A 25,122-nucleotide genomic window follows, 5' to 3' on the forward strand; every position below is an offset into this window, starting at 1 on the left:
CAGATAAAGATTACTGCCTACAAATAAAAGTGAACTTTGTTTCAAAGTTACATACCTTCCTAGACAACATCCACATCACAAACCTTAGCAGGATGAAATAACTTTCCTCTCAGATTTGGAACATTTATTTTCTTTGAAACTAAAACAGCAGATAAAGATTTCTTTTATGGTTGTTGTTTATCTCCTGCTCTCCCTACTATCATCCAATATTGACTAGATGGACTTCTGGTCTTAAGGAATATCACAATTCTTCTGTTGCGTTAACTGATACACAGTTTCATTCCACTCACCTACTCCTCAGAGGAAATGGCCCTTAATTCATGCTTGCACTATAAAAACTTCAGGGTGTTGTAAAAACATTTGCATAGTCTTTTCGTAGTAGATGCTTCCACATCAGACACAATGTGAGGCAAGCGGTATATTATTCATACACCAGAGAATGACCCTGATTAAGTCATTCTCCTGTTATACAAAGAAAGGTTGAAGACCCATGTTACCTGAATGTCAGTGCGAGGTCCTCAGCTGGAACCTTGCTTTGTGGTTCTAATTGTCCATTTTCTGTCTGTTTAGTGGTGCCCAGTTTGGTTTTTATATCCAGTGAAGACTGGCTCTCCTTTAAAAAAAAAAAAAAAGAAAAAAAGAAAAAAAAGAAACTCTTTAACATGGTATTAGAAGAATTTGAGACTTCATCCTTTGGGATCAATGATGAAGGCCTGTAAATTGCAGTCATACAGTGTAACCCACAAAAGCCATGAGAAAAGAAAACAGACTCAGTAAGATATGCTCATCCTCTCAGGGGACAGTATTTCCTGAAAGGAAGGGATGATTCTTGTAACAAGCAAAGACCATAGACTGTAACAGCACACAGACTTGTGAATGCTAGCCTGTACCTGCAGAAGATGTTTTCTATGTTAAAGCAATTTATAGAACTCATGGCACAGTGACCTTGGAGACGATTTCAACAAATTCAGCACCACATTTTCAAATGGCAACAAAACAACAGCAGAGTATTTTGAAGTGGCTAGAATTAAAATTCTTCATGAAGAAGAATCAAAAAACTTCTCAGGAGGTTTTGAAGAATAAAGAGGTGAAGAGAGAGATGGATGATTCCAGCTGTGGTCATCCAGCAGAGAGCCTTTTTGCCAGGGTGAAAGGGCTGCAGCCAGCTATGTGGCTCTCCTCTCCACCTCTCTGCCTCCCACACCCACAGCACTCACCATGCTCAGCTCACGGGTTCTCTTCCCAATTTCCCTTTCCACCTGGTGTAGCTCCAAGCTCAGCTGTTCACTTGAGATCATCCCAGGCCACTTGGGAGGTGGGGGTGGGGGCTGTGGTTGGCCTGCCAGGGTAGTCGCCTCCCTCTGCAACAGCAGCCTGTTACTAACAGCCTAAATGCATAAAGCCAAGCACATACACAACTGAGCACACAACACACCAAGCACAGAAAGAGCTCTAGGCAGTAACTCTAGAGTATTGCTTACTTGCAAAACCAAGGCCTTCTCTCTCCATGCTTAACAAGACCCCAACTGAAATCTCTTCCATTGCAAGTTTAAATGTTTTTTTACACGCAGACAAGTCTTTTCACTTTTAAACAAGTAGTGTTAAATACCTTTTACTGTAATAAGTTTACATAGGTTTTCCCCATACACTGCTCCCTGCTCAAAACTAAGATTAAACACATGAACAAAACACTACTCTTTTTGTGAGCTATTTGTTGAACAAAAGGTAACAGCAGATAAGCAAATGTGCTGCTTTATTTTACAGTAGTAGTTTTTGCCAAATTCTACAGTAGAGCCAGTATAATTACTGAACCACATAAAATATCTTGAGATGTGGATGTCAATCCATAGCTCTCTACTGACCCAGATTAGGAAGCATGCAAGTCACTGCAGTCATTCACAAGCTGCAAGCTACTAGCAGCCAAGTAAAAGCAGCAACCATGTCAGTCACTCCAAAAAAATCTGTTAATACTTGGGAATCAGTTCCTTAAATGTGTGCTCTGCATGTAAACACACTGCCTACTACTACACACAACTGAACATCTGACTGGCCTTCAAGTAGAAATGCTCATTCATTCAAGAAAAAAGCAAAATAATCTAGTTCTTCATGCTCTGACTGAATTAAGTGATTGTGACAACCTTGTAACAGGTAAATCAATAAAGCCTCCTGGATTTCAAGTACCTACTTGCAGCTTTGAACACAAGAGATAAACTGAAAGCTGTTATTACTCAAAATAACCTATTAGTTCTGACAAATTCAAATTACGGTAAAATCAAAGCTCAAACCTCAACTATGTAGGATTTAACACCAACACAATCACAATAATAACGAGCAGGAGAGGTAGGCCACTTACAAGTTTTGCAACTTTCCAATACTCTTCTATTATGGCAAAGGCAGACATGCAAGATTTAAAACATTTTCTCCTCTTGTTCCCAAACAAGAGCACAAGAACACAAGTTATGTTTCAAGTAACTAAGAAATGCATAATACTTGTAACTGCTGCTGTGACTTAAAAATTGTGAGCTCTTACAACGAATCTGCAATAACCCTCCTCGGTAACACAGGTTCTTAGGCAACCATAGCTTCAGCAGAAGCTGCTATCCACTACTTATAGCAATTCCTTCTGGGAAAATATTAATATGAATAGTTACTGAGGTACCTAGAATAGTTTTCTGGTAAATGTTTACTGATTTTTCCTAGGAGGAAAAAAGTAACTAAAGCTTTGCTAAAACAATTATTCCATTATGCGTTGACATTTCTCCTTCTGTGTCTCACAAAATACGAAGGTTTCAACTCATTAATTCTTTTACAAATGCAGACTCCCATCTTTCCTCATGTTGCAAGTGACTACATTTCTTCTAAGCGAGGAGACATAAAATATTAAGCTTTCATTTTTCAAGCTAAGTATCTTTAATATTTTTTTTCTTGACTCTTGTGGTTTGTGCTATTTAGGAAGAAACAAGTACAACACAAAGCCAAACATGAAACAGATGAAGTCACAGCTTTCTGTACATAAAATCAGATGTTTTCAATGGCAGTAAAGCCAAGAGGAACCGGTATCTACACAAGTTTGCCTCTGAGGAGACAGAAAAACAGAGAGGGGTAGTAAGTGAGAGAGAGAATGAAAGGAAATATGAATGAGCACAGAGAGCAGATTCAAGTACGGTGTCCATTTGCAGATGAAGTGCAGAGAAGTTTCTGCTGCTAAGCAGAGAGAGGTTTACACTTGTACCATAGTGCTGATGCCTGGCATCACAGAATTAAGTATTGTTACTGAATATCATTACAGTCAGAGAAAGATCAACACATGAAAAGCAGCTTTACTTGCTTCATCTCTCTCCATACCACCCCTCAACACTCTTCCAAAATGTTGGTACCAACCTCTAGTCCTCGCATTTGTGTCTGCTGGCTAATCTGATGGTCTACTTGCTGCAGCTCCATGCGCAGTTGCTGCTCTCGTTCAGCTGAGGGCAACTGTTTCCCATGACCAGCCACATCTGACATGGACAGTCTCTCCCTTTGGGATTAGAAAAGCAAAAATAAGGAGACTTCAAAAAAAAAAAACCAACAAAACCCAAAACTTTACTCAGCTGGCACAGAAAAAAACCCAAACAGATAAAGAAAATTTAGAAAAGACAAATTAAAAATAAAGCAATCCTACCTGTCATTGAAACGTCCCTGAGAAGGTATATTTTGATGAGGAGAATATGGAGAGCCTCCCCAGCCACCGTGAGTTCCATAAGGATTGTAGTCTGCCAGTGAACAGAAAGAAAATCATGTTGCATTACTACAAAACTATTCTTTAAGTAGTTCAGCCAACACACAGAACTGGACAGACATTAGAGAATAACCAGAAAGGCCAGCCCGCTAAGAGTAAGGAAGTCTAATGTTTCTTCTGCTGAAATGAACACAGAAACACTATGCCTGACTAGTCTCATGTGCGTAATGCATGACTTTTCCTGTATGTCCAACGAGACTTGTGACAACCTTCCAGAGTCTGAGATTGTGAAGGACTTTCAGACACTCAAGGAGATAGGGACACAAAACCAAACTTAGAGCCACTATCAGAGCAATTATTTTTACTAAAGTTCCTAAAAGATGCAAGAATTGATTGATAACTCTGAGATACCTAGTTAACAGCAGTTTGAAGATCAAGCTTTCAGGGAAGTCAGAGCTCTACCTGTGATAAAGTCTAGAAAGTTACTGCTTCAGTTAAAACCTCATTTGCTTGTTTCCAGCAGTTAACTCCTGAAAAAAATCTAGAAGGAAGTTTGGGGGAATATAATTAAGTCTTAAGATTATTCATTGCACCTCAAGAAATAGACCATCTTTTGGAGTTAGACTTACAGCCACACTATACATGTAATTAGAAAATAGATGTGTAGAAAGTAAACCATCCCTACTTTATTTGCTTTGCCTAACAGTACACAAAATAATGGCTGCATTAAGCTTGCAGCAGCGACTACCCATAAGGTAGGAGTGCAGTACAGTACTTCATTATGGTGGCTTTGCATTATGTATTTGAGAAAGCAGTAAGTTTCTGTATTCTACTACAACAGATTTAAAAGAAGCCTCATCTCAGAGGGACCTGCAGAACAACGTAACTTTTTCCAAACAGCACCAAACACCAACACATATGCTACGTGTGCGCAAACGCACCCATGGAACAGGAAGTAGCGGCAGCCTTTTTCTTCAGGTTTCTCAGTGTAGCCCTACCTAGAGTTATTTTTAGTGGCATAACATACATCCCATCTATTTCTAAGACAAGAAACAAGTTAACAGGGTCTGTCTTCAACTTGTACAACACTGTAGCACTAAAGAAAATAGCATCAGCCAGCAAAATCCAAGAGTATACACCACACCTGAAATGATTGATTTGGTGGTAGCTCCCTGAACCGCCATGGCCTGCATGGGACCAGAATTCTGGTACATCGCTTTGGAAGTACGGGAGATAGCCCCAAATCTTGACACAGTTGGTCGGTCTCCAAATGGAATGAGGTCATCATCACCAGTCTCTGCTGCTCTTCGCTGCATGTCTAATCGCTGGTCACGCATGGCTTTACTATCTACGTTCTAGACAAGATATGGAAAAGGCAGTCAAAAACATTCAGAAATGAACAAAACCACATTCCTTTTACAACAAGCTGGTACCAGTACTGTAAGTCTCTCTTGTATTCTCTATTCCATTCATACTTCAGCTAGTCTTCCTATTCTTCAGTTTATAACTCCACTGTTACAGCAGATGTCTCTTTCATGATCTAACTTAAGATGACCATTACTACCACCACCGTGAAACAGTTGCATGATTAATTGCAAATAAATCCAAGAGAAGGGAGCAGCAGCAAAAGAACATTAAGACAGAGAAATGGGATGGAAGGGAAAAAAGACTCCAGAATAAATTCAGAGGAGATCAGTGGGCATCTCTGAGGAATACATACTCCTTCCAAAGTCCAAAAGAAATGTCTCTAAAGCTCAGTGTTAAGAACTGTATCATCTAACAGCCTGCAGATGACTCAAAATAGGAATTACTCAGTACAGCACTTACTTGGACATGTCTAGCACCATCTTTTCAGGCACATTTTTTTATGAAGTAGTAGTAAAGCTTGGAACATCCTGGCTTCTAACTCAGCTTCAGACTGAAACACCTTAATGGGTCAGCAAACGAACAGATAAAATGTTCTCTCTCAGAGAACTTTGCCAAGCAGTCACAAAGGAATAGACGTGCAAGGAAAACAAGCTCAATTTAGCAGGATAAGTCAATTTGACTAAACTTAGAAGAAGTAACAAGAGATTATCATAAAGATTTTTAACAAAGCATTTCCTGACACAAAGTTAGGCCTGTTATGGGACAAGTTACCTGGAGTGGATAACTTAAAAACACAAGTCAATGGGTTGTTTCCATGAATAAAAATAATTTTTAAAAAAGTTCTCAACACTAAAGAAACATAACAAGACAAACATACCCCCAACCCAAATAATCACTGCATGCAGATAAACACAAAACAGTAACAGAAATAAACGGACTCAAAAGAAAAAAAAAAAAGGGAAAGTACTTAGTTAAATGGGAAAGTGATCTGTTGGCTGACAAAAAATGCAACACAGTAAGAATTGCCAAAATCAAGCTAAGACTTTGCTAAAGAAATAAAACTGTAGCACACTGCTGTGTACAGCAGAAAAAACAAAGTAAGTGAGGCTACTACAAAAAGAGGACTGGCTAAAGGCTAAAAACTTCAGTACGGTCCAAAATTAAAATAGAACTGCAAGCTTTCAGTGAAAATAAGTATTGCTAGTGACAGACAAGATAACATAGCTAAAGCAGGAATAAAGGGGTGAAAATGGCAGTCACAACTGAGTTGGAAGCTAAACTCAAGAAATGTAACATTGAAATTGGAAGGCGCATTAGACAGCATCTACTTTGGAATTCTGGAAAAAAAAAAAAAAGACATTTTAATCTTGAGTCTGTAGAAGGCTGGTACCCATTTTAATTTATTTCCATGTACTGAGTGTGGGGAAAGAACATAGTAAAGTTGCTATGCCATCTGCATAAAATCGAGCATTATGCACTCTCACATGATACTATTTTTATCCTTGAAAAAAGGAATCTCTTATGAACAATAAAAAAAGGAAGAATTAATTCATTTGCCATCTGCAGTGAAGGTCTCCTGAGAATTTTTTCCTGTGAGGAGACAAAAACTGAAGATGAGCAGAGAACCTATTTGCTCATCTGAAAACTAGCTCTGGGGCAGAACAAAGCTTTGTTTAGCAATGAAAAAGGAGGCTACTTCTCCAGAACCTTATTACTTCTCTTAATTGAGTTCCAGTTTGTTTGCGCAGTTTTCTAGCAGCAGGGATGAAAGACAAGAGCTGTTTGTTCGCTCCTGGACACTGCCACTTGGACAGCAATAAGCCGATTGTCAGTAATCTCAGCACTTCCCCAGGTCAAACGCAACAACATTATGACTTGAGGCAAACACACTGTGTAGGACAGAAAGCAAAAGGACATGTAAAAAACCCAAAGCCACAGATGAAATGCCTTTTCTTGCTCTGCTTTTTCTGGGAGAAAGCCTCCTTTTTGCTCCCATTTCACACAGTCCCTTTGAAGTCTTACAGGAAAGCAATTCAGTGGACAGAAACCACGTGCATTTAATTCCAGTGAGGCAGATGGGAAACAGGGAAGCCTGCTTGTGGGCAAAGAGCAGAAGCTGGACAAAAAATCCCATGATTTAGTTAAGTGGTTGCAACAGGTGAGCACCTGTCCACAGAAGAATAAACTCCGGATAGAAATTTCTTCCCCCTCCCCTTACTGGCCAAAGAAAGGTCACCATGACAGTGACAATACATAAACAGAAGATGATAGAACACTTTTACAGATGGGAACTGGAGGAGAAAAACAGATGCACCTCTGTAAAACAATCCCTCAGACTAAACAGTCCCTTTTCTTGAAGACTTGAATGTCCTCCTACCTGCATGGGTTACCAGCCTACTTCTTGCTGTAGAGCAACACTTAAATGTTAGGAAGAAACAGAACAGTGGTGGTATTTCAGAATCCTACTTCTTTTCTTCTATGTTCACGATTCCCAATAATGACACCCTAGCAGCCCCTTCTGTTTGCAACACTGACCTAGCAAAAACGCAGCAGCACAAAGTAAGATCACAGCCAGACACCCACGGCTTCAGTGAAGGATTGGATAAGCACAGCATAGAGTTAGAAATTGCCCTCAAAAAGTATCAGCCTAGTATTATGTTATGACTATGCTTCTCTCAAATGCTTCATATGAAAGTTTTGGGTATTCTTGTGGTCACAAATCACAAAGAGTCCTTCAAGTAAAAACTAGTAACATTGTTAACAGCAGTAATGATCACTTTAAAAGGAATTAACAGCACCAAAGTTAAGTTACAGCATCTCCTTCTGACAGAATGAAGTACAGGAAGCAACAGATGGACATGTTTAATTAACAAGCTGCCAGTACAGTGTCATTTTTGGATTTCAAATAAGTGTAAAGATTCATGGCAAAATACCTCACTATCCATGGCTTTAGAGCAGAGTGGTTAGCCTGCATCTATATCCAGAATTTTAAAACAGCTACACAGATGTAGGATTGTTCATAACTTTGAAAACAAAGCACTCCATACACTTGCAAATGCATTCTTTGACTGCAATGCACTTTTGAGCTTAAATACAAGCACTGCCATCATCCTGGAAAGCAAATTAAATAGTCCCTCCCAACCCACATAAGTATCAACTTCTCTTCTGTGTTCCCCTACATACCGCCATCTCCACACTCCTTGCTGCCACAACATCTTTGGGTTTTGCATCTTTGGTTCCAATGTAGGAGCCGATGGTGTCACAGGACCAGGGAGAGTACTGGCTGTAGTCATTTCCTTTGTATTTCCCAGCTACCTTCAGGTCTTCATCCAAGTACTGTACAAAAACAAAAACCTGGTTCTGTAAGTGAAGGGAAGCAGCAGCTTCACAGCCACCACTACTTAGTTCAACAGCAGTGAACTTGGAGAAAAACACCATCAGGATTATTTTTTTATCGGATACATCACCATTTGGAATTGGGCCACAGCAACCATGAAATGTGTGAAATTCTCATGACCTGGCTACACTCCCAGTGCTGACTTTCACTTGGTCAGTATGAAAGTGATATTTTGACCTTGGTTAAAAAAAGATAAACCTCCTATCAAGCTGTTACTTAATTCTAAACATAACAGGAGCAAATGAAGCAAAGTCCAGTAACCGTGAAGACTGACCACTTCAATTAATAATGGCTCAAAACTAATTTTCTTGGTTGCACCAAAAGCACAGAGAATCAACAGCCATTAGAGAGATTGGAGACTGCACTATAAGGGCTTCCCACCTGGAGCAGAAAATCTACTGCCCCCAACACCGTACTGTTCTAATTTTCTTGTTGTCTTTACCTACCAGCACACACAAACTCCAAAATATTTTCTAAACATACTAGTAAGTCATATTTTTGTCAAACTATGCTTACCTCCTCTGAATGAAATGGATGAGGCAAGGTTGGTGATGGCGCAAAAGGAGGTGGAGAAATCACCTTCCTCTCTTCTAGCTGGGCCATGATCTCTTTCCTTCGTCGGTGAAGTTCATCCAGGCTGGGATGAGGCTGAAATGAAGAAAGAAATATGTTACAAAATACGGCAATCATATACTGCAAGAAAATGAAAATACAGTGAACACACAGTATCATTACAATAATAAGTAATGATCACTTTGTTAAAGTCTATCTGTTAACTTTTTTGTTTAATATAGGACATGCATGTTCCTACACTGGCCAGTGTGTTAGTTCAAGACACCCCAAAAGCAAGGAATGTTATTTGCCTAAAACTGATTAAATCCTCAACTAAACCAGTGTTTCTAACTTTAAAACTATTAATCTTTTAACTCACAGGTAGCTCAACATGACTCTTGTGTTCCAACTTGGCAAAGTTTCCACTAGAACATGTTCCAGCATGGCAAGTCCCCATTTCAGTCATATGGGGGAAAAGTGGTAGAACTCTACAGATCATAACCTAGTCACAGTTAGTTTGCATTTATTTTTCATTTTGCAATAGAATTAAACATCCCACAAATGTGTCAAACTCAAAACTGATAGATCTATAAGCTATGTTAAAAATGCTTGCTGGACTCAGCAATATGATTCACAGAAATATGATTGAATCTGAATGACAGCTACCTAAGTCCAACTGTTCCATAGGACTCACTTCCAGCTAGTGATTTACCAAAACAAGTTTGTATACTTCTACTAGGAAGACCCTCCAGTTCACAATCTTGAAGTAGAGAAAATTTGGAAGAGCAGAATTTTTACTTCCTTTATCAAGGGATGTATGTTTGTGTATTTATTTATGTAGGCACAGAAATGATCAGCCACAGATGGGCACCACGAGAATGCACAGACAACCATTTGCACACACTGTATTCAATCTACACTAGAAAGAGTGGCCCTCTGCAGCCTAATCTTTGTTGGAGAAGTCAGGGCCATATGAGACTTTCAAAATTAATTACAACGCTTTTCTACTTCAAGCGCTAAGTAGCAGCCTGTTCTTTTACATATTAACATCATTACAATTGCAAAGTTCACCAGTAACTAAACTGCCTTCCAGGTTTTTTTATCAGCTTCATCAAATGTACCCCTTCTTAAAGTTCGAATTTCTCATTCCTCACAAAACCCATCACATTACTGCAAAAACACTGAACTTCAAGTAGTTTATATTTTCTCTCTCAAATAACTACAAAAATGCAATATAAAAGCAATACCCTGTGGCATGAAGGTCTGATCTGACTGAGATGTGGAGCCACTGGGCAATAACCTTCTGTTTGCTGGTATCTGTCTCTGGATTCAGGTACGTAGGAAGGTACAGCAGCTTGTGGAATTTCAATGGGTACAGGGCTTCCTCGGACAATCTCCTCTCGCTGATATGGCTGGACAGGGGTATATACACGACGGCTGTCATAGTGTGGTGGGTATATGGGTTGTCCCATAGGAGGATACTGCTGTGGCTGCGTGTACTGTGGGCTCACCACACGATCCTGAAGGTAGGGTGGGTAATGGTCTAAATAAGGTGGACCAGGTTCAGGAGCTGATGGAGGAGGTCGGACAAACCGAGACATGGACTGAGTGGGATAGTAAACTCCTGAAATAAAGCAAGAGGAAAAAACAAAAACAAGATACAGAAAGTGATTATCACAACTGTCCACAAAAACAAATTGTTTCAAATGCTCCAGTCTACAAGTATCACGAAGAGAATGGTATAAATTAATTCACATTTGTTGTTTGCCCCCCCGCCTAACTGGTATTTCTACTCAAAAATTAACCACAGAAAACCTTGAAAAAGCAAAGTTGATCCAAAGCTCAAGTGACACAGTTTAATTATCTAAATAAGATACCAGCAAGGTGTAAAGGTTACAGTAGCTGGAGAAGAGGTGGTGAGGCTGAGCCAACCACAGGTGCCACAGAAGTCCTGCTAGCATACCAGACAGAAGTAATTCACTAGAATGTCTCTGCAGATTGATATGAATGCTTTTAGCTAGACAAGACTTAACAAGTAAACTGAAGATTAGCCTGTACTTCTTTATCCACACAACTAAAATGCAATTTGTCCCAACGTATCAGAGCCACTGCCTGTGTAAAGGAACTTGGATTAATTAGAATTTAAAGTTACCTAAAGATTTGTTCTACCTCTTGAACAGTAGAAGGAAATTTCAGTACTGTGAATCACCAAAGACTTCTAAGATCACACCTCCTAGTTAGGTGAAGATTTTAGTAATATATCTGGGATCTCTGGATAATTTAAAAAATATGCATGAATGTGCACACATCATTAACAACGTGTGCATCAAATTTTGTGGACAACTCAGATCTTCACTGGCACACAATAATCAAATATAAGCTTTTTTTTGTTTCCCTTCAAAATGATCTGCAACTTTCTCAGAAATGGTTCCCTCCCCTGCTCCCTTTCCTTCCTAGGGCTTTTTCTTCTTCTTTCCATGTCTTTGGGTCTTTTATTCCTTATTTTCCTTTCATATTAACTCCACTTTATGTCATTTCTCTCCCATCTTACGCTGCATAAAGAACCACTCCCTGTCTTTATATATAGCCATACCTTTTCTTTTTAATCCCCTTCAATATTATCTTTCTCCACTTGGTCTCTTTATACTTAGAACTTTTCTTCTTACTTCCTTCTTTTATGATATCTTCTTTTTTGCACCCAGCCCTTGTCAAATTTTACTTGTCTCTACCCATCACATGCATGTGCAGACATTTCTGAAACACTCATACACTTTTCATTAAGGACATAAGTACTTTCACCCCTCAAGCATAAAACCCTGTGCTGGTTAAGCTTTATTTCCATTCTCCCCAAGTCAAACTGAATTAAGGTCTACCACATCTCTGATCTAGCCCAGCTGGAAAGAACTGAAGAAAGAAGGAGTTGCTACACTGGATGGATACAAACCTCTGTTTTGACTTGCATTGAAGTCCTTAGTGAAGACGTAAAAAGTCTGTCAACTTCCATTTTATTATGCCATCACCATGTTAATGCCTATAGTCCATGTGATATGCAACAGAACTCCAACTTAAGAGCTTAAGTAAACACCAGCTTGGGAAGAAAGAATGAAATCACAAAGAGAGCTTGGTCTCATACTCACCTTGTTGGTAGGGTGCTGGCTCAAATGGTGGGGCAGCTCCTCTAGGATCTTGATAAAACATATCTGCTTGCTGAGTATTATACAACTGAGACCCTCGTGGTACCATTTGCAACTGTTTAGTGACAGACACTGAAGGCAGATCTGTTGGTGCCCGAGTGGGCATGGAATGAGGGTTCACTGGTAAGGCAGAAATAGAGCTCTTGGGGCCAGATTCCAGCCTAAAAAGCAGAAAGATGGCACTGCTCATTGAGGCCTGACACAGCACATTGTACTTCAAAACACTGTTCTTTGTCTATGTTCCACCTTCTGAAGGCTTACATCACCTTCTCCAATTAAAATATAAGCAAACAGCGAAGCAAAGCAGTTTAGAGTTTTAGCTTTAGTCTTCTACTCTACTACTTAATCACTTAAAAAAACCAAACAAAACCAATCCCCCCAAACCCTGTTCTGTTTCTTTTCTAGAGAACAGGTTTACTTTTTTCTACTGCATATTTACACACATGACACTTTGAACAACAGTTAGGAAGACCCATACAAGTCAGGAGGGGATCCAGGGGCACTGCTACTCAGATGGTCCATCTTCCCTGGCTTCAGAGCAGTTTCATAACCGGAGTCAGTCCCTCGAGAAATAAGTTGCGTCACTGTGCTGCCCGTTGACACAATTCCATTTGGCAGAGCAGACGTCTTCCTATTGGGCAAGTCCACTCCCCCTTCCTCCGAGAGGATAGCTCCTGAAGGCAGGCCCACCTCATTTAGCTGGCCCAGGGAGGCACTCAGGGGTCTTCTGGGAACTAGACGCTTGTTCATTTTACGGAATCTTCAGAAAAAGAAACCACACATCAGAAAATGAAACAAAAAAATAAAAGGAGTTGCATTTTCAAGATTTTTCAAACACAGATACTACTGAAAGCTTCAAGTTTGAATTCAAATTTCCTAAGGGCTTATAAGAAATTATGAGCATCTGTTAGACAACTTCACTGCTATTTTAACTGGTGATAGAAGTTTCAATCAGAAGAACAAGGATGGATTTTTAATGACAAGTACACCAAGAATTGGCAGCTAAACTTCACACAGCAAGTTTAAAATCTTATTTTCCGTACAAATATGTATTTCAACTGTACAGAAGAAAACCAAAACCAAACATCACATAAAATATGACCTGCAGTAACAGAAGCTTCAGAATAAGAATCAGACTATTCAAGCCTATTTTATTCAGAGAAGAAACTAACAGCAGAAAATTAGTGACAAAAAATGAACAAATACCCTTTTGCACCATTTGTCCAACAAGCAGCCTAGTCAAGCCTTTATTACCAAGTGATATCTTTTAAAGCAGAATTTAAGATTTATGTTACTATACCAGTATGCAGCTTACACCATTTGCATTGTTTGATAAATTAAGTGATTGCAGAGATAAAAACATCTATGAACACACTGTAATTCCAAAAGTCTAACTGCTTCTGATATGTCTGAACAAACATGAGCCTTTTAACTAATGTTCCACAAAAATCAGCAGACTGATGGTATTGGACCAACGAAGAGAGCAAATTCCAGAGTTGAAGGTACTCCAATAAGCATCCTGCCACTAGCTTAGACGCTAGAATGCAAGTGGGAGGGCATATCTGTAGGCCTGAGTACTCCTGCTGTTTATGCTGTGGAATAAGAGTCCATTTCCTATGCAGGAAGGTTTCAACAGGGTTGAAGCCAACACTTTTGCATCCTATCTAATATGCAAAGCGATACAATTAGGAAGGTACACACATTACTGTAGAAAATAAAAAAGGGGGGGCAGTTATACCCTGTTACTCAATCTTCAGATAATCTTTATGTTTGCCCAACATGCACAGCATTAACAGCAATGCAAGAGGCAAAAAGGTTGTTGTTGTGGGTTTTTGTTGTTTTGTTTTTTAGATGTGACAGAGTATAGAGTCAGACAAAGTGTAATCTTGCTATACAGATTGGAGCTGTTCATCTCTACATTGACTATCTTCTAGCCACCTTCCTAACTCACCATCAACACCCCTATTTCCTGGCTGTATTGATCTTTACCCACGTAATCCAACTATAAATTCAAGCTACATAGTGTTGACAGTGGGCATCATTCAGAATGCATTAAAAGGGAGTAAGCAAACCAGGCTATCACCACCATAGCAGCACTTGAGTAAGGACAGACCACAGCTTTCTAAACATATGCTGCTCAGAAGTCCTTCTGGCATCTCGTATCAGCCATGCAAGTCAGCTGGACACAGAGACAAGCGGAAGCGAGCTCCCCAGGCTGAACTTACAGCTTGGCTTTGGCATCCCACTCAATACCCAAACCAGCTTCTCCCTGCAAAGCAGCAACAGGATGTTGGGAAACCACTGCCATGTTCTCCCTGCCAATTACTTCTGGACATCTGCCTCTCATCAGATCTCTTAGAGGTGCAGTGTCTGATGGCTCCTGACTCTCTGAAGGCCCACACACAACTTGCAAGATGAAGAGGACTGGCCATGCCTGCCCATTCATCTAGAACACAACAGTACGCTTAAGAGAGACAGGTGCATGTGTACAGACACCCATTCAATCAAAGGTGACAGGAAGAGTTTATATAGTACCCTCCACGATAAAATGCTTAGAAAGAATAAACCTTGCATAGTGTTGCCCTCTGGACTTTTCTGAACAATTTTATGAATTTTTGTTGCAGTCGCCACAAAGACAAAATAATCTAAAAAAGTTTAATACTTGCCTATGCACACAGGATCTTTGTCCCTTGCCAAGAGGGGAATCAACTGCTCTTTAAGCAAGTCTAGATTATAATTTGCTATCTAAGGCACTACCACATAGTTCCCCATAACCTTCCTGCAAACTTAAAGGTACAGAGATACAGGAACTACACAGCAACAGAAATGCGTATTATTCATACTAAACATTTTTAAAAGAAGGAACACTAATGCAGTATCTACTTAAAAGGAATTAAGCAAAGCTAAAAGGTACAAGGAAGAATCGGAACTCAAAGTTCCCCAACCACCTACAGAAAACACTGCAACCTGAAACAGAACAAGTGTTCACTTCACCCCTCCAGAACATTATCACTACGGCATACAAGCCAGTCTAGATAAGCCTCTTCCACCTGCAATGCTGACAGTCCTTCCTGTACAACTAGTTCAGAGGTACTGACTCGCCACCCTTGTTAAGCATCCAAACCAGCACTACCAATCTCCATTTTCTTAACACCATGACAAAAGGGGGAAAATCCCAACTGTTTCTGCAGAACAGAAGTATCAAAGTCCTATTCTCTGTTCATTTGAATAACTGCCTTTGTCATTCTAACACCATGTGCTCTGCTCTTTTTTTTCTTCCCATTTGCCTATGCACTGCATGCCAGCTATAGAGCCAATGAACTGCCATATCAATGCTTCAAGTTTTAAGGGGGGACGGGAAGGAAAAAAAAAAAAAGACTGCATACCATTTCCAAATCTTTGGAGTTTTCCTAGAATTAAAAAAAAAAAAAAGAAAAAAAAAGCATCTTTTCTTTGAAAAACATGAATTATTTTAGCCCCAAAACCAAGTAACAAGTTATATATACTGCACAAAATACATTGTGTTTATTTCTTTTAACTCTTAGATAATCTGTTTTACTTTAAAAAAAGTATTAAAACAACCTTCAGAACAGCAGCAGCTTGTTCTTGGATAACTGGGTGCCCCTTCTAAATCTGTAATGAATGCAGCTTATTTACTGCAGACTTCATAAACCCACCACTTTTTAACTCTGCAACAATAGCTTTAACCACTTTTAGGTTACTGCGTACGCAACCTGTCAAAAAGTTTCAAATAATAACTGTTGTAGAAAGAAAATTTGCAATGCTCATTTTTAGCTCTCTGGATAGCCCTAGCAGCACAGAAGAACAAGAGAACCCGTATGTCTGGAAAAGTGCCAGCAACCTCCTTCTCCCGCCTGAAGATAAAGGCAAGATGAGAAATACACACAAATAAAGAACCATAATGGATGCAGTCAAACAGCATGTTTAGTCACACTTAAGAAATAAGAAAAACAGCCCACCTCCAAAATCTCAAATAACACTTGTGTAAGGATCAAACTTTCAGAGCTGCATTACTGCTGAACAAAGCAGAACATCCTATATTTAAGAATGAACAGTTCCAAAACTTAAGAGATGACTGTTACAAGTTTTTCACATTATTTCTTGCTAATGTAGCAGACAAGTTATGCCTCCTCTCCCCATTCCTAGATATGATAAATAACTCTTATGGATAAGATGAAACAGAGATTGGACTGATTTCTACTGTAAGAGGTACACTTACTTTTCTAGCTCCTCCTGTGAATGTGCAAAGGTGCAGCTGGCCCCTCGGGGGCATCCTCCTCTCTGTTTCATGTCTCGGCACATGTATGTCTTGTACTTGCTGTGCTGAGGAGGCTGACAAGGTTAAAGAAGCCAGGTGAGATACCTGAATATAAGTGCACTTAAATAAGAGCTGAACGCATCCTCTTATTAAAGGCCTGATGTTTGACTGTTGGGAATTCCTTCAATTTAAATGCTCCAGAAGTACCTAATGTAAAATAAATGACTGGAGCAGTATTCATGTTTGGTTCTTCAACAGAACTAAAATTCAAGAGTAGATATTTTGACAATTAAGTCACTAATAGTTTTTTTAAACATTTTTATTCAAATTCCTAACTGGAGCTTGATCGGAACACAGCTGTATGTTTCAGGACACAGTTAAGTGGACAAAACTGATACAGGCTGAAAAAAATTACCATGCTTAATCAGAAATTGCCAAATATTCATCAAGCTTTGTGGTAGATTGAAAATAAATACAATTTAGTCAGTTACTTTTCCCTTGCTTTCTGTTAGCTCAAAATGGCACTTCAGTATCCCTTTGATCTCTATGAGAATTAAATTTCATCAAGTTCCCTTTTATCCTACTTCTTTGGACTAACTAAAAAATCTCTTCACTGTCTACGACAATTATTTCTGCCAATAGTTGAAGATGCAATCTTACTCCTACACAGATCAGCAGGGTATGGGCTGTCCTCTGTATTTTTAGTTAAGTTTCCCAAGAAACAACGACTTACTGCAATCTTGCTGTCTGCATGTATGCCCATTTGCCAGTCTCTCCAAATAAATTTCGACAGGCTAGAGGTGGCCTCAAAGACACTTAAGTTCCTACAGTTTTTATGGCAGAATTAAATCAGAGGCAGAAATACCCTATCAGGCTTCCCACCGAGGAAAAGGTCTGTAAAAGTAAACTCTTGCTTTCTGAGAAACTCAGCTAAAAGATGTAAATCCCTAAGAAGCCATTCGCAAACTGTTTTGAATTTTTTTTTTTGCCTTGCCATCTACTGTAGTGAAAAAAGGATTTAAGCAGGGTGTACATAAGCTACACAGCATTCTGCTGGCCACTGCTGCCAGCCAGCAAAACTCTGGCCAATACTCAGCAGATGTCCCTGTTCCCACTTGGGAGGCTTTGGGTTCCCTTCCAAGTGGCACAGCGTGTACCGGGTCTAGGCAATGGTCTCACCAGAACAAAAACCCTCACTGTTTTTCCCACCCTGATTTCCACTTGTGTATTCCTACTGCTTTTCCTTTTGCTGGCAACAGTGCTTGTTAGGCATCCCAGTGAATGGAAAAAGGTAAACCAGCAAAAATAATTCACTCTAATCTTGCCTCTCTTCTTTTTTGGCACACATTATCTTTCTACTCGTTCAGCTCCCCGAACCAGCTCTCCAAGAGGATGAGTGCCAAAGCAAGAGAGGGAGTGGGAATGTGTGACAGGCAGCTCTGTCTTTCAGCAGCAGCTAGCATTTATATCAACTTAGCTACACAACAAAATGAGATCAAAGAACATGTGATAAGATAACTATGAGATAAGTTAATATATTTGGCAACACCATTTCATTTCCTAAATAAAAAATTTTGTTTCAGGAACTTGGATTCACACCTTTATATGAAGTCTTCCCAAATCTTTTAACTTCACTGACCATTAAGCACAGGTATAAGAATAATTCCATTAACACAGAGCCATCTGGCTGAAACGTGTCACATTAAAACTAACCCAAGAAAATTCCCAGAGATTATAGTGCTAGGCATCCCAGCTTCTCTTCTGCACCCTCTAGTCAGGAGGGTTGTTCATTCATTTCCCTAAGCTTGCAGCTGGATCAGACTGTTTTCTTTCCATCCTAGTGAGCTGTGCAAATTAACACAACACGTATGGGGTGGCAGTGGGCATGGGGGGGGAGGTGGTGGGTGGGTAGAGGAAGAGGTTGTGTTGGTTTGGGTTTTTTCCTTTCTTGTTTGTTTTTTGTTTTTGTTTTTTTTTTATAAATACGACTCAGCAGTGATGTTTTTAATCAGCTCCCCATCAAACCAAATCTCTCCAGATGACATTAGTAAACTTCTACTATTAGATACAGCCAATAAAATCTAAGGGTAAGTATTTCCTAAATGCTTTAGCTTTTACCTGTTGCTGATCTGTTCCCTTCTTGCTGTGATTCTGGATATAATCAACTAAGCCATGAACCACAGTCCTCACAGCAACTAGTCCATTTTCCAGTTGTTCCCATGTCGGAGGTGGAGCATCTAGTGCATTGACAGCAAACCCAGAGAATATAAAAAGAAAAATCAGAAGGATTTTCCAAAGCCAGGTACAAAGAAACCATCAGTATCACAAAACTTCAGTAGACAACCAAAAAGATTTTATTGGAAGCGTGTGTTGTTAGATAAATGACAGCGTTCAGCACCTTAATTCAGATATATGTACCACATAAGGAATAAAGCTACCTATAGACTCAAGATTGTACCACACAAAATACCAAATTAGCCAGCAAGACTATCATTAGCATGTCAAATTATTTCCTTTTATCAAAACTTTCATATCCCACAAGAACTCCAGAGTAAACACATTGTACAAACTGTAGACAACGAAAAAAAATTGGGCTGAAAATCCTCTTCACACAGCCTGCTGCAGGTAAAACCATTCTGTACAAATACCATCATCACTGGGCTAGATCACTCAGGCACAGTCACTGAACAGCAACAGAAATTGATACTTCTTACATGGAAAAATGTCACAAGGCAAATCTAAGTATCAGACCACCATCTAACACACAGTAGTGTGAATAAACGGTAGTCTTAATTCTATAGGGGCACTTGTTTTTTCTAGCCAACTTACTTTACTAATCATTTCATCTGTTCCAGCAGATGACACTACCACCACATGCCTACACACTCTGCTGCAAAACACAGGACCTCAAAGTGCCCTTCAAGATCTTTAGCACAACTACATTCTATTCCGCTCACAAGGACTAAATTTTTCCAGACAAACTTCAATGTACCTACAGAACAGCAGGGAAGCAACTCAACAGCACAGAAGAGAAACATCAAGATCAGACTCGCCTACTGAAATTGAGTGAGGCTATTAGCGATTCTACTTTCTGTATCAGTCTTTGGCTAACAAATTTGCAGTACGCACAGTTTTGTCCCTGACTTGTTACAGCATGAAAGATTTGGGAAGAAAGCACTACATGTCCTTTAACTGTAAAGTACAACTGGTTCTCATTTGAAAGGTAAGTTTATTTGTTTAAACAAACAGAAACTAAAGAACTACAACTGCTCATCTCATGAAGTCATAGTTTAGGCCTTCACACTGTTTTGATATTCATTTTACAAATACTAATGGGTATAAAATAAAACTTCAGCCACAGCACTCACCATTCTGTCCCTTCCCTCCTCCCTCAGGTGGTCCATCCTCACAGTGCTGCTGACTTTCAACAATTTCCATCTTTCTCTCCTTTCTCAACAGCTTAGATTTTATTTCCAAGTTACATTCTTCCCAACTAACCTCTCCTTCCCATACTTTCACACACACCTCTGCAGACTTACATGGTAACAAGAAAAATACTAAATTCCCTAGGATAACAAATCTTTCTTGTCTAGACTGATTTTTGCCCAGCTTCTGTCTATTCAATCTATCAAAATTCTACTTTGGAATCCAAAATTGTTTACACAGAAGATGCCTCATAATTTCAAGCTGCCTTTAACAGAGTCTTCTCAGTGCAATGTCTGGAGACCTCAGATCAAAACCTAATACACAGAATTTCTACAGCAAAGAAAACAACATACAATTTTTAGGTAAATTAATGGAATTCCTTAATCTGATGTTTTCTTGAAGACTTCCCCTCATTTGTAAACAGATTATTTGCTCTGGTAAAGAACTGGAGAGAAAAAGGTATCTCAGAGTGACAGCTAAGGCTCTGCATTAAGCACAGTGGTTCTATCAATCTTCTTGTTGCTTTGCAAATCTGGTTTCAAATAGCAGCATGTGTACTAAAAAAGGGAAAAGGAGGAAGCTAAGACTCCTGCCACTCCCACCAGTTAGCACTGCCCAATATCAAGTACACATCATGTAACCTCACAAGATTATATGTATTCAACATCCTCACCCATGCTCATCTAGTGCTGTCAGACAAGGAAGCTCCCTTCAGAGAAGTGGTGAATTATTCCTGCCATACTTTTGAATCTATTCTAGCTTCAGAATAGTTCAGTTCCTCACACAGATTACTGCTGTTCACAGGCTGGTTATGAATAACACTCGGGAATCTTAAATTTATGAGTTAGAGGATGTTCCTTCCACTTGATGAACAGCTTTCAATCCTTCAACAGTGTTAAGCTCCTCTTGCTAAACTTAAGTTAAAGGGTTTTGTAAAACACCTAGACTTACCTGGACTGGGATCAATATTTGCCAGCAGCTCTAAGTGAGGTCGAAGACGATTCAGGTTAGCTGGATCTCCAGTCCTCTGAAGAGCAATAGTTAATTCCTGAACACTCTGTGCAAATGAGGCTGGGGTCTGCAACTTAAAAAAATTATAATAATTAACTTTCTACAGGCAAAGCACTCCTCATGGTTTCTGAAGGCTGCTCCACAAGCTCACAAGAGCTGTCCTCCTGTCCTGGTTTCAGCTGGGATAGAATTTTCTTTCTAGTAGCTGGTATAGTGTTATGTTTTGGATTTAAGATGAGAAGAGTGTTGATAACACACTGATATTTTAGTATAAACACTACTTAGCAACAACTAGGTCAAGGATTTTTCAGCTTCTCATGCCCAGCCAGTGAGAAGGCTGGAGGGGCACAAAAAGTTGTGAGGGGACACAGCCAGGACAGCTGACCCAAACTGCCCAAAGGGATATTCCATACCATGTGACAACATGCCCAGTATATAAACTGGGAGGAGTTGGTGGGGGCAGGGGGAGGCAGATCACTGCTCAGGAACTAACTGGGCATCGGTCAGCGCGTGGTGAGCAATTGCATTGTGCATCACTTGCTTTGTATATTCCAATTCTTTTATCATTATTATTATTTTCTTCCTTTCTGTCCTATTGAACTGTTCTTATCTCAGCCCATGAGTTTTACTTTTTTCCCCTCTGATTCTCTCCCCAATCCCACTGGGTGGGAGTGGGAGTGAACAAGCAGCTGCGTGGTGCTTAGTTGCTGACAGGGGTTAAACCACACCACTTCCAAAACTGGAGTGAAATGTTTTTCACACAAGCCCATTTCAGTTGGCACCTTCTATTACATTCCTTCTCCGGCATTAAGAATGCACAATTCTTTGACATTACAAGTTAAAATACAGCTTTAAATAGACACACACACCAACAACAACAACAACAAGGCTGGTATTATTTCTAGCAACATAACCTATTTCTTTTCTGTGTTGTGCTGGCACCCAGAAAAAATATAGAATATTAGAAACCACTTAATTTAGATTTCTTAAGAGCCTAGTATCTCCAATCCCCAAACCAAGAGGTTTGCATTGTGCTTTGAACTGAGTAGAGCAGACAATAAAGAGCAAGACTGTTGAAGGACAAAGATAGCTAGCAACGTTCCATTTACTAACGTCACAATTTCAGTATTTTAAATCCTTTAATTCTACCTAGATCCTTCAGAATATGTCTGGTAGGACACTTGAAAAGGTGGGCAAAGGCATAAATACACAGCAGACTGATCTTAAAGCTAATCCTTCTGCACAGCAGGCCAAAGCACTTGTTTCACAGATTCTGTAACCATTTTACAAGGTTCAGTTCTTCCCACCTAATTTAGGCACTTACATGTGAGTCCCCTAATTTAAAAGCCCATTTATCCTATGTTCCCTCTAAACACAGGGAGATCTGGGCACTTCCAGAGGTCAAGTAATTCTATTTAAGAAATGTGCTTCCATCTCTTTCTTACTTCAGGTATAGACTAGGGGACTGATTTTTTTTTTTTAAACTTATGCACTAACTTCCTGCCTGGAAACATGAACCATTAACCTCTGTTACTACAGTGGCAGCTATCAGCTGTTCAGAAAGGACACATCCCGACTGTGTAGCTAACCTTTGTGGCTTCCCATCTGTAGAAAGAGATGGCAGGATGGCAGAGGGAGCAAGATTCATAAAGTTACAAATAGATATTCTAATTATTTAGGCCATAACGGGTTTTGAAATAACAGGGCAAATGATTAATGGGTAAGGTGAGTATACACGGGCACAATTTCTAAGTTCGTGTTACAAGCATTTAAATCTACTAGAGTTGCAAACAAGATAGACTGGGCTGATTTTAGGTGGTTTTACCTTGTCAATGATAGACTGCATGTGGGATTTGTGAGACTGGTCTCCATATAACAGTGAGGACCACTGATCTGGTGCAATGCGTAAACCTGCTTCCATAGCTATTTGAACTATCTGGGAATCATGTTCCCTTCTCAAAGCTTCGTAAGTCCGAAATTCCTCCTTCAGTTGCATCAGGGAGGAATCCTCATCTCGCTTTGTCACCTAGTGGGGAGAAACAAGTCAAATACAATTAAGCAGGAAAAGCCAGAGATTATGTGAAGTCCAGGGCAAGCGATATCTTGAATCGGCAACTAAATTCTTCCTCCCAAACTAAACTGAACTATGACACTATGCATTGAACACTAGTTCCTACTAAAACAACACACTCTTGATAAAGTGGAACCTCTATGAAATGGATAACAAACATAATTCACTCAGACTCTGATCCAGGTATTGGTGAGAGTGTCACACTTCCTAAATGACTTTACAGCATTCACACCTTATTCCTCCAATCAAGGTATTTTGTTTGTATTGCAGAATTTTGTTTGAGGGTACAATTAGCAACAACAAAGCATTTTTCTCCTCATTTAGCAAAAGTGAATGACATTTAAGTTGAGCACCTAGGAATGGGCCATTAAATAGTCTAAAATACAATAAGCAGCTTAAGTTCTCTTTATACAACTTTGATATCCAAGAGCCTCATACTTCTTTGTTTCTAACCACACCACCACCCAATTAACAGAACTGAGGATTTTCCAGCTTTAAGCCCCTTCTAAGGAGGTAAGTTATGCTGACTTACATACAGGTTTTGCTACTGTGCATCTATTAAACCTGGACAGAGTCAAACCTAGCTTTACAGCTTAAAGTTGCAATTTCAGCCTACACTGCCATCGTAGCTGTACAGCAAAGAACTCTCCAAACACATGGGACTTAATGAGTAATACTTTCTATAACTACACATCTTTAGGCACATCTAATGTTACAGGGCAATTAAAATTGAAAGTGAAAAACAATAGTTTTCATAACATTATGAAATCTCCAAGCAGAATCTTCTTCATACCTTGAAGCATGAGGCTCTGTAAAGAAGCTGGACAACATGCCCAATGCTAGTTTTGGAAGCCTGAGGAAATCGCGGCTCCAGCCTCTGAACCACAAAGAGAACCAAAACCTTTCGTGACAAAGCCGATCCATCTTCCAGCGCCAGTAGAACCAGCTTTAAAGCCTCCTCTTGCATTGCTGGTGGCGGGGGTGAAATGCAAAGAAAAGAGACAAAGGATGAGAGAAGACCAAGAAAGATTTCTGCAGTTCCTTATTTCCCTACAAGTGGCAGACCAGCTACAAACCCACGCCAACACACACACACAAACCCACCAACAGGAAAGGGAGCTGAGCAAGAAGGGTGGGAGAAGAGGGAAGGAACACTTCCAGATTCCCAGACTTCTAAATGTTTTTATTATTATTATTGTTGTTATTTCTATTTTGGGTATCAGATGATAGAAAGACTTCTTTGTTCTCATCTATACATCTCTTGATTATTAATATAAGAGTTTTCAAAGTGTATTATCTACATCCCACACCCATCCCAGCAGAAAAAGCTGACAGGCTGAGGGAAGGCAAGGTTCCCATGCAGGTAAAAGAGCAACTAGTGTGCACACAAATAAATTAGGTACTGTAGCACCACGTATTTTGCTAAGCAACAAGCCTCTCTCTTCCCTGCAGTGGTGCAAAAGTTAGCATCCCAAAGTTAGTCTTCCTTCATTTGTTTCAGTGAGGAAAAGCTTATTTATTTTTTTATTTATTTGAAGAAATTGGTTTTATATTTCAAGGCATTATTTTTATTGGTCCTCAACAAGCCATGTCTACATTTTCAGTTAACAAGACTTCATTAATTATTTTTTAAGCAAAATTCATTTGTTTTAGTATTCTATGAAAAGGTATTTAGTTTCTAAGTACGTAACTTTTTAAAAACGTGTACGCAGACCCCCCAAAGGTAACTAATCTCTCCCCACAACTGTTTTTCATGTTTATTACCCCAGAGAAGAAGCAGCCATGTCCAGTCACTTCTAGTAACCTTATTTTTTTCTAGAAGGGTCTTACCTCTTCAAAGAATAGCAAGCAAGAAACTACTTCCCATTCTATCTTATCACAAGAACAAAAGGACACACATTATTCTGAATTTTATAGAAGACTTGCAAAAGCACTAAAAATATGAGAAAGTCCATGACAGCAGCCCAAGAGATAGATCATTAGTTCTGAAGACCTACTACTAAGAAATTAAGCCACTGCATAATAAAATCACTCAGGCAATCTGACACCCATTTATCAATTCTCCTCAATTCTAAATTGCTTCTGTATAGAAGTAGTACTGTGATA

General features: G+C 39.5%; 1 protein-coding gene across 5 annotated transcripts in view; it reads right to left on the minus strand.

Moving 5' to 3' along the window:
- The window catches only part of RC3H1 (ring finger and CCCH-type domains 1), an 80,899-nt gene that overhangs the window by 22,733 nt on the left and 33,044 nt on the right, over positions 1-25,122 (minus strand). For 2 of the 5 annotated variants that reach the window (XM_069789615.1, XM_069789617.1), the window contains exons 5-19: positions 23,810-23,985; positions 22,771-22,971; positions 20,886-21,018; positions 18,627-18,745; positions 16,470-16,582; positions 12,708-12,989; positions 12,173-12,390; positions 10,283-10,659; positions 9,000-9,131; positions 8,270-8,422; positions 4,863-5,073; positions 3,662-3,752; positions 3,382-3,517; positions 1,218-1,388; positions 498-613 (exon numbers count right to left, since the gene is read on the minus strand). In XM_069789615.1, the coding sequence (XP_069645716.1) occupies positions 498-613; positions 1,218-1,388; positions 3,382-3,517; positions 3,662-3,752; positions 4,863-5,073; positions 8,270-8,422; positions 9,000-9,131; positions 10,283-10,659; positions 12,173-12,390; positions 12,708-12,989; positions 16,470-16,582; positions 18,627-18,745; positions 20,886-21,018; positions 22,771-22,971; positions 23,810-23,985 (2,629 nt within the window). Of the gene's footprint in view, positions 1-497; positions 614-1,217; positions 1,389-3,381; positions 3,518-3,661; positions 3,753-4,862; positions 5,074-8,269; positions 8,441-8,999; positions 9,132-10,282; positions 10,660-12,172; positions 12,391-12,707; positions 12,990-16,469; positions 16,583-18,626; positions 18,746-20,885; positions 21,019-22,770; positions 22,972-23,809; positions 23,986-25,122 lie in introns of all 5 variants that reach the window. The other 3 variants (XM_069789619.1, XM_069789618.1, XM_069789620.1) reach the window with 2 other exon arrangements.

Source organism: Haliaeetus albicilla, chromosome 8, assembly GCF_947461875.1.
Source record: "Haliaeetus albicilla chromosome 8, bHalAlb1.1, whole genome shotgun sequence".
NCBI classification, from domain to species: Eukaryota; Metazoa; Chordata; class Aves; order Accipitriformes; family Accipitridae; genus Haliaeetus; species Haliaeetus albicilla.